The sequence below is a fragment of the Gymnoscopelus microlampas genome, assembly GCF_963454915.1.
Source record: "Gymnoscopelus microlampas genome assembly, chromosome: 16".
In the NCBI taxonomy this organism is placed as follows: Eukaryota; Metazoa; Chordata; class Actinopteri; order Myctophiformes; family Myctophidae; genus Gymnoscopelus; species Gymnoscopelus microlampas.
Window position 1 is genome coordinate 35,851,195 of NC_139953.1, and position 15,029 is coordinate 35,866,223.

The 15,029-nt window shown below is 42.4% G+C and overlaps 1 protein-coding gene across 1 annotated transcript; it reads left to right on the plus strand.

Annotated features, from left to right (window-relative positions):
* Nucleotides 1-2,753: 2,753 nt before the first annotated feature.
* On the plus strand, nt 2,754-9,756 carry olfcb1 (olfactory receptor C family, b1; the record flags this gene model as incomplete). The annotated part of the gene is made up of 9 exons (XM_084082186.1): nt 2,754-2,918; nt 3,072-3,191; nt 3,381-3,406; nt 4,390-4,566; nt 5,035-5,326; nt 5,605-6,447; nt 6,685-6,906; nt 7,604-7,721; nt 8,447-9,756. The coding sequence occupies 9 exons, from the start codon at nt 2,754-2,756 to the stop codon at nt 9,754-9,756; spliced, it is 3,273 nt and encodes a 1,090-aa protein (XP_083938312.1).
* Nucleotides 9,757-15,029: the final 5,273 nt, after the last annotated feature.

The window sequence follows — 15,029 nt, forward strand, 5'->3', positions numbered from 1 at the left end:
AGCCGGGGCGCCTGATGGAGGGGAAGGGAACTGGTTGGAATAACGTGTTCCTTCCACGCGCTATGTCCTACCAGGGAAACTCCCCCCTGTCAGGTGACAAGAAGGTCAGTTGGCTCTCATGCACTGAAGGAAGCATGAGCTCGGCCCTGGCCTCCCCAGGCTGTGGGGGACTGGTGTAGCGCTGGTGTAGGGCTGGTGTAGCGCCCAGGATCACGTAGGAAATTGGCACCGGGTGAAAAAATGGGTTACAAAAATCGCGGGATAAAAAAAGAAAAAAAAGAAAAGAAATTGATATATGTCATACAGAAAAAGTGCAACATTGTACATTTTCAATCATTGTCAGTGAAGTCATTTAGATCAGAAAATACACAGTTAGTAACAATTTAGCATTTTTGCATTTTGCCTATCTTGTTTCTAATCAATGGTACAAGGATTTGTCATATGGCATGTACTAATTATAAATTAATTATTTTGAACACGTTACAGGCTTCTGCAGGTAATCCATTGTGCTGTTTGTATACATTTTTGCAGAAATTGATTGATTGAATACCTTATTAACAGTTTATAAATAGTACAGAGGTCATAGAAAGGTTAGGGAACTACGGGTGCTGAGGGGTGGCCAGCGCAAGAGCACAGGCCGTGTTCTGACAGGCTGCTGTGCTCCGCCCCGCGGGAACTACTGGTGAAAAGTAGTTCCCGCGGCTATGACATAGGTACAACTATATAATAATGCTTAAAGGCTAACACAAAAAGTCCTAATGGCTTCTTTCCATTGTGGTCCTATGTATTCAATTCATCGGGAAAAGTGATAAAAACTGTAAAAGTGTCAGTGAAACTCGTTGAGTGTGATAGGAATTTACAGTCCAGAGATTGTAGTAATTAGCACTTAAAGTACCACTTCAGAAGTGAAAGCAGATCGCTTGCTCTGCACCTTTTCTGACTTTAAGATAAGTATAGTTTTGTAATTATTTTCCTTCAATCAGTCACATCACATAGGTGTAAAAGAGTGGGTGTAAAAGAGAGAGCAGGTGTAAAAGAGTGGGTGAAATTATTTCGTCAAGGTTGTAAGCTCCCCAACGTTTTGCAGTTTAAGAAAAAAGTAATAATAATCATAATAAGAATGGTGAAGAAAAAAAGGAAACCAAATAAGTTGGATAACAAAGTAGGCCTACAATGTCAGATATACATATAAGGCAAGATGGTCAAAATAAAAATGAGTGAGGCAGAAAATCACAGAAGGATAGAGGTTGGAGTTTGTGGGGGAGGGAGGGGGGGTTGTTTCTTTATTCTGTGTGAGAAGAATGCCGCCTCCCAAATACCATAACAGGTATAGGATATTTTCTTCAGCAGTACATGTTACATATAGAACAATGTGTGAGTGTCTCACTTCTACTTGTGACTAGCCATATGATCAGCAGCAGCCATGACATCATTCCATAGACTATAGGTTATTAGATCCCATGTGTGCATACAATTGTATGTATTGTATCCAAACAGTATATGAGCAGGCTACAAGCTGCTTATTGCCAGACAGCCTGCACCCAGAGATACTCCACGTTTCGACCTACGGATAACATCTCCTGTTTTGATCTGACTGCTGTCTCCTCTCTGACTGTAACAATGATGGGAGCTAAATAAAACTACGCAACTGCTGTTCAACTTTGATCCTCTGAGTCCGAGCTCATCTTTTTCTACAAGCTGTTGATAATAACCAATAAGCTGTTGAAAATAACCCATATCTTGGCGAACCAGCCAGGACTGCAGTACAATCCTTTGTGTCTGCTAATAAGCAGGTCACAGCACGTGGTCAAAAGAATTTGTTTTATGAATGGATGCGATTCTCGGCTCAGCGTGTGACTACAGAAACTTGTATTACGTGTTATAATGCTAATAGAACACCCTGGGTTCAACCCTTACCTTTTGAACCGAATCAATGTGTTGAAGATTTGCAAACAGCAGTAAAGGAGAAATGCTATATTCAATGCATTCTGTCATTCATGCGACAGACCGAAGCAAGTATGGACCTGTACAAATCCAGTAGATGTAAGGACTTTGAGTTGCTCACTCTAAGTGGCAATGCATTTGTGCCGCCATTTGTAAACGTTCCTGAGAAAATTGTGTTCCCACTATGTCTTGTATCTGGTCCAAATCAGTCTGATTTGCAGTGCTCAGATTACATGGAAGGACGTGCCTGTAACAATAGGACGGATCTTCCTATGCAATGTACGGAAGTGATCGCACATAACGCTCATATTCATGAACGCAAGTCTGATGATGGAACGGTTATACGTCATGGGTTCCCACTACCAAGCTTGCAAGGGGGGACTCGTTCAGTAGCTGACATTTTTTGGTATTGTGGGGGTGAGCAAATTCTCGACTATTTAGAGCGTAATTGGATTGGAGTGTGTGCCCCTGTTATGCTCACTGGCCCATTGTCAATATTGACACTGCATGGGAATTCGACTAGACTTAAAAGATCAATTGATGTTACGGGTGAGAAAGGTGCTGAGGGCGTTAAAGACCTGAAATTCACTAGTCTTGATGGAAAGGTGGAAATGGGCCCGTTTGGTCCGATGAATATTCCATGGGAGCATAGAGCTATGCCAGAGGACACGCTGCAATTTAATCCGTTCTTTTATCCTGAAACAAACGGTCGTTGGATACATTTTTTGTGGTATAATCAGCAACGATTCATCAATTTTACCATCACTACATTTGAGTACTTTAGTGAACAACTGCATGCCACTTCCACAATGACGTTACAAAATAGATTCCTCCTAGATATACTTTTTGCGGAGGAACAAGGGGCCTGCGCAAGAATAGGGAGCGACTGCTGCACTGTCATTCCAATCCACACCGGAGAAGGGGGGAACATCACGGGGGCTCTTGAACTGTTGAAAACCCTTAGAGACGAACATGTCAGTCATACGAAGGGGGGTGAAGATACCAGTTGGTTGGGATGGCTTCTGTCGTCCTCTTGGAGGGCGAGCTTGGTCAGGGTCGGATTTATCCTAGGCCTGGTGTTACTTTTGTTTTTATTGTTGATATGCTGTGTGGTCCCACTCCTTCAGACCATGGTTAAGCGTGTAATGGGAGCGGCAGTTGGACAACACATCGTGCTGTCTCCACCCGTACGTCTTGGCGGGGTAGACAGTGAGGCCACACGCATTCTAGATTATGATGACGACAAGGTTGACATGGGTGATAGGGATTCTTTTGATATATATATGGATTAATCACATTTATTACACCACTTGTTTACGTTAAGTATATATGCCTTGGCCACACTACTTACAACTCCTATATGCCTTGTTGTGATATTGTGCCTCGTATTTCTACTATTGTGATTCTACTATTGTGTTTTGTATGTGTTTGTGCAGCGTTTTCAAATTGAAACACAATTGAGGTAATCATATTGGCTATTTACAGCCCGTAATGCTGTGTAACATGTAAAAAGATATGACTGTTTTCTACCTGGTGGAACGTCCTTCCTTGGCCCGTTTTTGCTTAAGTGGCCTTGGAGAAGCTTGTAGATCGGCCATTTCTTAATGGCTGTAGTGTGTTAAGGTGATTGCCGGTTGTGTATTTTATTTGACAAGCACTGTACTACAGCCCAGTTGGTATAGTTAAACTGTATGGCTGTAATTAATGTATTGACAACGAAGAGGGGCTACATGCATTGGTGAGCATTCACCCTGTATGCATTTGGCCTCTGTTGTGTGTGCCTAATCTTTCTGCTTGTCTTTCCTTCTTGAGGGGGACCTGACGGCGGTGTGGAGTCAGTTTATATAGGCTCTATATTTGTCTATATGATTGATGATTATCGTATACTTGTTTTGTTATTATCATTGTATTGTGTTTAGGTACACTCCCCCGTTTTGTTGTGACACTAGGGTGCCACAAAGGGGGGAATATAGGATATTTTCTTCAGCAGTACATGTTACATATAGAACAATGTGTGAGTGTCTCACTTCTACTTGTGACTAGCCATATGATCAGCAGCAGCCATGACATCATTCCATAGACTATAGGTTATTAGATCCCATGTGTGCATACAATTGTATGTATTGTATCCAAACAGTATATGAGCAGGCTACAAGCTGCTTATTGTCAGACAGCCTGCACCCAGAGATACTCCACGTTTCGACCTACGGATAACATCTCCTGTTTTGATCTGACTGCTGTCTCCTCTCTGACTGTAACAATGATGGGAGCTAAATAAAACTACGCAACTGCTGTTCAACTTTGATCCTCTGAGTCCGAGCTCATCTTTTTCTACAAGCTGTTGATAATAACCAATAAGCTGTTGAAAATAACCCATACAGGCTTTATAAGCCTTGAGGAACCGCTGTCTTTGACACTGAAAATGCTGTTCTCACTCATCTCCAGCCTAGTCGTGCTGCTGCTGAGCAGCATGCTAGGAACCGTGGGCAGCTGTGATCTTGGAATGGACTCTTGTGGCGCTCATTTACCGGGAGACGTAATTATTGGGGTGTTGATGCCATGCCACGCCAAAGTAGAGTCTCTCAATAATCGGACACAGCCTGACAGCTTCACCTGTGCAAGGTAAGGGAAAATAATGTTGTAAGATTAATAGATTAATTATATATATATCAGGAATGTTTGTGCAAGATTGTTACTGTATCGCAGTGGTCATCAAACATTTTCATGTCGACCACCCCCAAATTGTTATGGATTTGGGCACGGACCTCCACCTGAAAAGGTTTTTCAAATAGATCGGTTATTTTCGAATATCGTCAGCATAAAATAGGGTGAAAGGCAGCAGTTAAAGTGATTTTGATGCTGTATTAACTAATTTCACTGGGTTCCCCCTGGAACGCCCTCAAGGACCCCTGGCCCTAGGGGCCCGGACCCCACTTAGAGAATCGCTGTTGTAGTGAATTACAATTATAATTCCAATATACTGCAATTATCCATAGAGGATTTTTGTATTATGAATTTGGTCGATAAATGAATAATAAATATAGAAATTAATGCTTATTTTCTCACTGATTTCAATTAATCTTTTCCCAGTTTTGATTTGGTGCCATTTGTAAATTCCTTGGCTATCATTCACACCATTGAAGAGATCAACGCTTCTGGTTTCCTACCGGGTGTGCGTCTTGGCTATTCGATGTGTGACACTTGTTCCGATGCTTTGAAAGCCTTGAGAAACTTGGAGCGCATGCTGGCGGTCAATGGCTCTCTGAGCGTTCAGTGTAACTACACTGAGTTCAGGCCACCAGTGAAGGTCATCATAGGAGCACGGTACTCTGAAGTGTCCATCGCTGTTGCTAGGCTACTCGGAACATATATGATCCCTCAAGTAAGTTACAAGTTGTTGGACATGTTGTGATCAAGAAATGCAATTCTTTGTAAATATGTTAGGAGTAGCCTGGCCTAGTATCTGATGCTGTAGTTTTGAGACAGGAGAGACAGGAAACTGAGGGCAGATGTGTGAGATATTGGATTCCATCCTAGGTCCTCGTGACTCACAAGGAGCATGTTGATCATTAATGTGTCTATATACTGTACCATAATATTCATTTGTTTTTCAGAGAAATTTCATTTATATGTTGTTCTTTTTTCACCTGATTTTATCAGATAAGCTGCTCCTCATCTTCACCCGCACTGAGCGATAAGTTGCGCTACCCAAGTTTCTTACGCACCGTCCCCAGCGATGTGCACCAAACGAGAGCAATTGCTAAACTCATGGCTCGTTTTAAGTGGAACTGGGTAGGGGTTGTGTATGGAGACGATGACTATGGAAAGGCAGCCTTCCAGAGCTTCCTCCGGGATGCTGATGAAATGAATGTGTGCACGGCCTATCAGGAGATGGTGCCCCACTACCTGGACCATGAGGAAAGCAAGCAGCGAATCAAGCAAGTGGCAGAGAAGATCCGTTCCTCCGGTGCCCAGGTAGTACTGCTCATCCTCAAGGGCAAACTTGTGGAGGACCTTTTCCAGGTGATGATCCTGAACAATATTAAAAGAACCTGGATTGCCAGCGATGTCTGGTCAAAGAACCGCCCTTTGGCGCATATGGATGGCATCAATCAGGTCGGGGACATCCTCGGTTTCGCGTTTGTGACGCGCCACAAAGAAACCTTCAATGACTACCTGAGGAACATGACAGCCAGCCCTGGAGGGTACAACAACTTCATCAAACAGTATAAGAACCTGAGGTTCAACTGCACCCCAGAGTGTTTTGTGAAGGAGCCTCCATCCTACTGTCCCACACCCGATCTCCTGAAAATAAAATCTGATGCTGCATGCAGTTTCACAAATTACCTAGACGCTAATGATGACTATCTTACAAAAGCTTTGGACACAAGTGAATCCTACAACGATGTAGTGGCTGTATGGGCCATAGCAAATGCTCTTAAGAGCCTTCTTAAATGTAACATAACCTCTTGTCGTGGGGAGATTAATTTCCAACCGTGGAAGGTGAGCATGAACATGGAGAAAACTTCTGAGCAAAATTAAGATTAAAGTAAAAAAACATGTTCAGTATATACATAAAGTTAAAATTTCCCCAATTCATAAGTAGTTACTAAGAAGTGCATTGGTCAAAATGGCATGATCCAGCCAATAGCTCTAACAAATATCGCTGTTCCTAGAATATTGATTATTAATACATTTGTACAGTTACAAATTGACCAAATTGCATGTGTTTCTTTGCAGCTTCTTGAGGAACTGAAAAGGACAAATTTCACACTTGATACCAAGAGATATTTCTTTGACAAATATGGCGACTTTGTCAATGGTTATGATATGATAATGTGGGATAAGAATGGAGACCGGAGAAACTTTAAAAGAATTGGGATGTACCATGCAGTTGATGGACGAATTGAGCTTGATGGAGACATGAGCAAAATAAATTGGCTTTCAACAGCAAATAACTCGGTAAGACAATAGAAGGAGTGATATATAGAAAATGGTAGCCCCATTCTTCCATGTCAATATTTGTTTTATTTTATAGTGCAAAGTGCTGAAAGTACAGTATATACTTAATGAATTGCTCATGAGCATGACACTGCTGACCCCTTATAGTCAAAGCATGCTGTGCTTTGACCTCTCTGGACATACACCAGGGCCGGATCTACCATATGGGCACTTTGGGCACGTGTCCCGGGGCCCTGGGCATCAGGGGGCACCCCAAAAAAATAAAATAAAAATAAAAATATTTTTTTTTTTTTTTTTTTTTTTTTTTTTGGTCACGAAAGATTTTCCCATTTTGTTGTTATCTAATACGAATAACACAGTGTAAAATTAGCTAGATTAGAGGACAAAAAAAAAAAACACAAAAAAAATTCGCGCACGCGCGCGTGCGCGGCCGCATGAGGGGGGGGGGGCACTGGCAGATGATGGTGCCCAGGGGCACTGTGAGGTGTTAATCCAGCCCTGACATACACATACAGTACAGTACACATCTGTGCCTCAGAGTGATATGCAAAGAATAAAATGACAATTCATACACTGTCCAACAGTGATTGATTCTTCTACAACTGTTTCTTGATCAGAGTCTTGGTAATGCAAACTATGGATCACAGTTCAAAACAATAACCCCTTTAAAATGCAGAATTCACTGTCTCAATTTCAGATTCCTGAGTCTAGATGCTCAGAATCCTGTCGCCCTGGTTTCGCGAAAAAGATTGTGAATGTGTCCTGCTGTTACGACTGCATCTCATGTATGGAGGGAACCTATTCTAATGGCTTTGGTAAGTCTACTAGAAATTGCCTTTTTTCCCATTCCATCTGTAATTTCTTTACAAATTTAAACAGATTAAGAAGTGTACTGCAATATACTACAACATTAATTATAAGCAATTTAATGCTTAAAATATATATATATATCCTATATACTTATGAATGCAACCATAGCTGTGAAGAATTATCTGTCAAAATGAGACGCATGATGTTTGTAATATGGTATGACAAGACTTTAATTGTATTAAAAACATAATTGCAAAAGCAACTATGTAACATAATGCAAAACATTATGAAACAGGGAGACGGACCTCAACATTAATTGTAACCTTGACATTTGAACTTTGCGACCCAAAAGATAATCACCTCCTCTGGGCAAAAACAAAACTATTGATCATTCCCGCAATGTTTCATGGAAACGTGGTTTGTCTGTTATTTGCTAACAACCAAATAAACAAGCTAATAGAATAGGACGAAAACATAATCCGTGTCCAACACAAGTCTGAGTTATATTTAGTTGCACGTTTTGTATTGCTTGAGGATTTGCTACTTTCAATTTGTGACACCCACACACCAAGTATAAATCAGGCTATTAGTTGGCAGAGGTAATAAAGTACTTGGTGGACCTCTACCTTCTTTTATGTTTTTGATTCATGCTAAAATCATTCTCTACTTAGATTCACCTGTTTTAAATGTAATCTAGCCTAATCTCACCTAACCCTCAATATTCCTGCAGATCTTAATGACTGTCAAAAGTGTCCTAATGGAACGTCATCCGAGAAGGAGTGGGACCATTGTGAACCAATAGTGAGGACCTATATGAGGTGGAGCAATCCTCATCCCATTGCTCTTGTGGTGTCCGCAGCCTTTGGCGTATTGCTGCTGCTGGTGATCTTTATCATCTTTTTGGTGTTCAGAAATTCACCGCCCATGAAGCGAGCCGAGGTGAGACTGTCCTGCACGATGATGAGTGGCCTGGCTGTTAGCTTTGCCAGCGTCATATGCTTCATGGACATGCCCATTGTCCACCTGTGCCGGGCTCGGCAGATCATGTATGCCATGGGCTTCACCCTTTGTGTCTCCTGCATCCTAGTCAAGGCTTACCGTACATTCGTGGCCTTCCTGCCCTTTGGTCAGCTGAAACACAGGGGGCTAAATAAACTCTATAGGCCGCCTCTAATCATCAGCATTGTGACCACTATCCAGGGAGTCATCTGCATCCTCTGGATGGTCTTTGATAGTCCTGACATTGATTACACCACTCCATCCCAGAGCCTTGAGATAATTATCCAGTGTCACGTAGGCAAAACATTCATAGGTTTTGGTGTCATGTTGAGCTACATAGCCCTGCTTGCTTTGGTTGGCTTTCTCCTGGCTTTCAAGGGCAGGAAGGTTCCCCAGGAGTTCAGTGAGTCCGGCTACATCATCTTCAGCATGCTGATGTACCTGTTTGTGTGGATGTGCTTTATCCCCATCTTTATCATCAAGACAGAAGAGGCTGGTGCTGTGCAGGCCTCAGCCATCTTAGTGTCCAACTATGGTGTCATCTTTTGTCATTTCCTACCCAAGTGCTGCGAGGCACTCGTCAAGCCACAAGGTGATAAACTGGAGAGGAACCTGAGGAGATGGTGTGTTGTCACTGCCAGTCCTTCAGTTCCAATTCCAAACCCAGATTTAGTCAGAGATTCAGGGAACCCAAACACAGGCCCACCAACAGTCTCCCAGGGGACTCCAAGCCCTTATGGATCAGTAGATGTATCTGGCTATTACTCTGTTTCAGGGAGCTCAGAGATGCTAGTTGATGCAAGCTCTGCCAGTTCTGTAGTTTCCATTCTAAACCCAGATTTAGAAAGAGACCCAGAGAACCCAAACAAAGCCTTAGAGACAGTCTCACAGGGGACTCCATTCCCTTCTGCATCAACAGAGCGATCTGGCTATCACTCTGCTTTAGTGATATTAGAGACACTAGGAGATGCAAGCCCTGCTAGGCCAGAGGTTCCCACAGGCACACACATAAAGAAGAGACTTAGGAGTGTGTCCTGCTAAGAATTGTATTTAAAAATGGCATGTATATACTTATTTGGCAGTGAATTGTCCTGGTGGCAAATCTTTGTATGATTGATGTAAATAAATAATCATTGCTGATATTATACTCAAATGTTAAAAGAAAATGGGACTAGAAGGGATTGCCGACATTCACTACAACTGGTCTTGCACAAAATACCACAATTAATGAATGCAGCGTCCGACAGCCATTATGTTTTGAACTTATTCTCCCAGTAGTAAGTAAGAACCTCCATCCCAAAGCAATCAAATTGGTCTCATGGTGGCGCCTTCAACTCGTTCAAAATGCTGCCGCCCACCTCCTTACAGGTACAAGAAGGCGTGAGCACATTACCCCTATCCTTGCCTCCCTACACTGGCTCCCCGTGAATTTTAGAATTGATTTTAAGATGTTTTTATTTATCTACAAATCATTAAATGGGCTGGCTCCATCCTACCTCTCCGCACTCGTAGAACCATATATCGCAACCAGGGAATTAAGATCTGCTGATACATTTTTGCTCGTGGTTCCAACGCAAAAAATAAAAAAAACTAGGGGTGACCGCTCTTTCATGGTCACGGCCCCGCGACTCTGGAATAGCCTGCCCCTCCACATCGAGCCCCCCAATCGATCGGGGTTTTCAAGGCCAAACTTAAAAATTATCTTTTTTTCCCTCGCTTTTAATAGCATCTAATTTACATGGTTTGCTTTTATCGGACTCCATTTATAATTATGTCTATGTACGCATTAGCTCTTTTATGATGTCTTTTAAGGTGTTTTTCTTTTTTTTTCTTTGCTGCTCTGTTGTTTTTGCATTGATGTTCTTGAATTTGCCTGGTTCTAAACTTTGTCCTAAACTTTGTCCTGTACACATTATCTCTGGGGTCATTTGATCAAGATTTATCGCTCAGATTTTCCAGATTCCATTCCAATTAGACTGCCTTCCAACGTTTGTGGGACCTGGGTAGGCAACTCAGCCTGGTGGAGACCTGCGCAACAAATTCAAATACACTGTTTTGAACAAAACCTTCCCTGCTGAGGTAAAACGTCTTTGATGTGAAGTTGCTTTGGTACATTTCTTGGTGGATCAGAATTGAAATTCTCAAAATGTCTTGTTCAACTTCCATATCATGGTCACTTGTGCACATCATAAAAAATATATATTTTTAACAAATTGCAAATGATGTGGAACATTCATACAAATGATTGTGTACGTAATTGTAATTGTTTCCTACATTATCAATTGTTGAACAAATGTATTATTCTGGTTCTCTGATGAATAGTTTTACCCCCCAAAACAAGTGTCCATTTGAATGAAAGTGAATGAATGAAGCTTTAGAACAGTGGTTCTCAAAGTGGGGTCTGTGGACCCCCAGGGGTCCATGAGGGAGTTCCAGGAATAAAACATTAAAAAAATAAAAAATAGCCGATCTACATGCTCACAACAATCGCAGTGTGGTGCATTATGAGCTTGTAGGTCTGCTATTTTCAAAACATCTTGAAAAAAGGTAGACGTTTTAACACCAAAAATGTTGTATGGGTGTACATCTACCTGGACCAAAACATTTTCCGTGGCCAGACACTTATTCATTTGGGGGTCCGTGACATAAAAATAAAAATGTAACTTTGTAGACTACTGTTGAAATTGATATGCCATACAGAAAAAGTGCAGCCTTATTCATTAAAACCCTATAGTTTATCATCATCAGAAAATACAGTTAGTGACAAGATGGCTAAGCATTTTGACTAGATTCTTCTTTCTAACAATGGTACAATAATTTCTCATTCTGATGATAAATGTACTAATAATGTCTTAACACATTACAGGCTTTTGCAGGTAATCCATGTGTTTTCTACATTTTTTTGCGAGAGAAGAGAGAAGATTTGTGTTAAATAAGTTAATAAATTCAAAATTATTATTTTTTTTAAAGATTTTTCAATCTGATCAAAAATAGTCGATCTACAAGCTCACTATACGTAGCATTGCTGCGTGTTGTGATCTTGTAGATCAGTGTTGATCTACAACCCCTCAAGGACCCCTGGGGTTCTCTGGACCGCACTTTGAGAACCACTGCTTTATCAAACTTATAACAATGCCATATCAAAGGCCACTACTGTATTAGCCTTATTCAGTGTTACTGACACCAGGTTGATATCTCTTCTACAAATCAATACTTCTGCTAAAAACTGTTTTATAATAATTATAATAATAAAATAATTATAATAATATATACGATTTATATAGCGCTTTTCTATGTACTCAAGGTCGCTTCACAATGCAGATAAAAACAACTTTATTAGAACAAACTAGTTAAAAGGTTAAAACTATAAAAGAAAGGTAAACAAAGGGGAGGGTCAGGGTTGGGGTTTTAGGGAATGCGAGTGTGAAAAGGTGGGTTTTGAGTGTGGTTTGGGCAGCTCTGACGTGAGCTGGGAGTGAGTTCCACAGTGAGGGGGCGGCTGCCGAGAAGGCCCTGTCACCCCAGGTTCGCTTATTTGTCCTGAGGGTGTCCAGGAGGTTGGCATCACCCGACCAGAGGGAGCGGGAGGGGACGTGGCGTTCGATGAGTCCAGAGATGTAGCGGGGGGCCTGGTTGTTGAGGGCTTTTTAGGTAATAAATAATAATAATAATACTAAATAATAATAAAGAACGGAAAGCGTCTCCTTCAATTCACATCACAAATTTACAGATGTAAAAGACTGGGTGGAATAGTTGTTTCTACAAGCTCCCAATGTTTTGTACTTTCTAAAATAGTCATGAGAGCAGAGAATAGTGAAGGGAAAAAATAGAAACTAAATGTGTCAAATAACAAGGTACAATGTCAGATACACATAAGGCACATGGTCAAAATAGAAATAAGTGATAAGTGATAAGGATGGAGTTTGGGCGGAAATTCCCTAGTTTGTTGATTCTGCATGAGAAGTGCAAGGCATCTTTTTGCCACCTCCCAAATACCATAACATGCTTTAAAAGGAAGGCCTCAAGGAAACGTTGTATTCAACACTGAAAATGCTGTTCTCACTATTCTCCGGCCTAGTCGCACTGCTGATGAGACAATAACTTTGTTGATGTGAATATTAAAGGTGTGTCAGTGAAACTCTTCAAGCTTCCAGTGTGACAGTGAATGTCTTACACCAGAACATTGCAGCGCTATTTGTGATGTGTTGTGAGCTTGTAGATCAGGCATTGCATGCTCTAGTACTGGTAGAGCATGCACGCATATTGTGTGTGCGTGCGTGCGTGCGTGCGTGCGTGTGTACGTGCGTGCGTGCGTGTGTAACAGAGATAAATGCCATGAGACAATCACTAGTATATTACTACTGTACCAACCAGAAAATCAATGAAGCCAACTAAAATGCAATTTAAAAGAACCTTCAACAAGCACAAAAAAATAACTGTGCATCCCTTAAGTTAGTCCACTTGTTCTCTGTAAACTTTCACAACAACATGATAGCTACACATAGAGCTTAAAAAGCCACCTGACAAACTGAGCTGTGATTACCCTGATCAGCTTAAATACTTAGGGGTGTGTGTGTGTGTGTGTGTGTGTGTGTGTGTGTGTGTGTGTGTGTGTGTGTGTGTGTGTGTGTGTGTGTGTGTGTGTGTGTGTGTGTGTGTGTGTGTGTGTGTGTGTCGATGCACTTAACCATAACCATCTGTGCTTGCTGAAGGAGGGGAGAGGTAAACCCCCAATCCATCTTATCTTCTTCAGCTCTTCAGTGTCACAATCTCTGTTACTGTAGGTGACAAGGACACTCGGCAGGTTTGAAAAGCCTGAAGAAAGAAGGACAAATATTTTAGTGAATTATAAAATGGCATTTCTCGAAACTGGACCCTTATTCAAGGAGGTTGGGTGGACATTTTAGAGCACTCAACTCAACCAGGTAATGAACAAGACTCAACCCTTGACAGGATAGCAAGTAGCACCACCTATGGACAGACCAGTGTTAAGGACTTTCTCTGCTTTCAAAGGCTTTGGGTTTGTTTCTGCCTTCTTATTTCTTCAATTCAGAGATATATTAACTTTCCTACTGAGATAACATTTGAATCTAAAAATGGGCTGTTCCCCATCAAAGGGAAAGTTGTTTGGAGGGGCCCCAGAAGCCCCAGGGTTTCAAGTGGCCCTGCTCGATGAACCAACGCAGGATAATTCAGATTTCAAACTTGTTGAAGTAGCAGACTGCTCTAAGATCGATGAGGGAGAAAACAAGCTGTTGCCTGCCGGAGATCAAAATGTTGCAACAGTTGAACTCTCCATGCCACCCCCTGACACGGTCACAATCCCAGAAGGGGGTGCCAAAGACATTGAGGTGAACATGATGCCACCAGAAGCGGAGAGAAACAGCGACCCAATGGATAAGGTGAAAAATGTGGAGAAGAGAAGGAAAAATAAAGGCCTAGAGAAAAGCAAGCGGAAAGAAAAGCGGACACATGCCTCGTTCATCCAGGGGAAGGTGGACCTGCCGCCACACATGGTGAGAGCCCACCAGGCAGCCTATGCTTACTTAAACCCCAAAATATCCAAATATGAGGCCTTGCTGGGTCTGCTGGATCAGGCAGCCCAGACACACATATCCTCACAGCCCATGATGAAAGCTCTGGTGTTGCACTTTGAAGAGGTCAACCAGGCCATGGAGGAGATGGCCGAGGAAGGGGAGCTGATGCTGAAAGAGCATGGAGACTACATGGGCTGGCCTTCTGGGATGAATGGCCTTACCATTATGCCCTCCAAGGGCATCATCAACTCCTCCAAACCTCCTCCAGACTTGTTACAGCAGATGCTCCAGCATTCAATCGAAAGCTTGAGACAATTGGGAGAGTCAGCTCAAGGGCTTGGAGACACCACCCTGGAGGAGGCTGTGGAGTATTTTTCCTCCCTTGCCAAGCTGCTGACTGACAAGCTGCATGCCAAACAAGCAGCTGAGCAACGTTTGGGCCAAGTGCTGTTACGTGTGGAGAATGCTGCCATGAGGAAATTCAACCCTGAGGATATATCCTTGCACAGTGAGGATAGTGGCATTGGGGGAGAGAACGAGTCCCTCGCTGGTTTTGAGAGACACAGGCGCCATCGTGGGAGCGCTGGATCAGCAAGTTGTGGGTCCAGGTGTAGTATCCGCCTTGCTCTTGACACTGCTGCCAATAACTTCCCCAACCAGGCAGGCCTAAATGAAGATGATGAGGAGGAGGAAGACGAAGAGGAGGAAGATGAGGAGGAGGATGAAGATGAAGAGGACGGAGAGGAGGAAGGTGCAAGGTTCGGGAGGGAGAGGTCC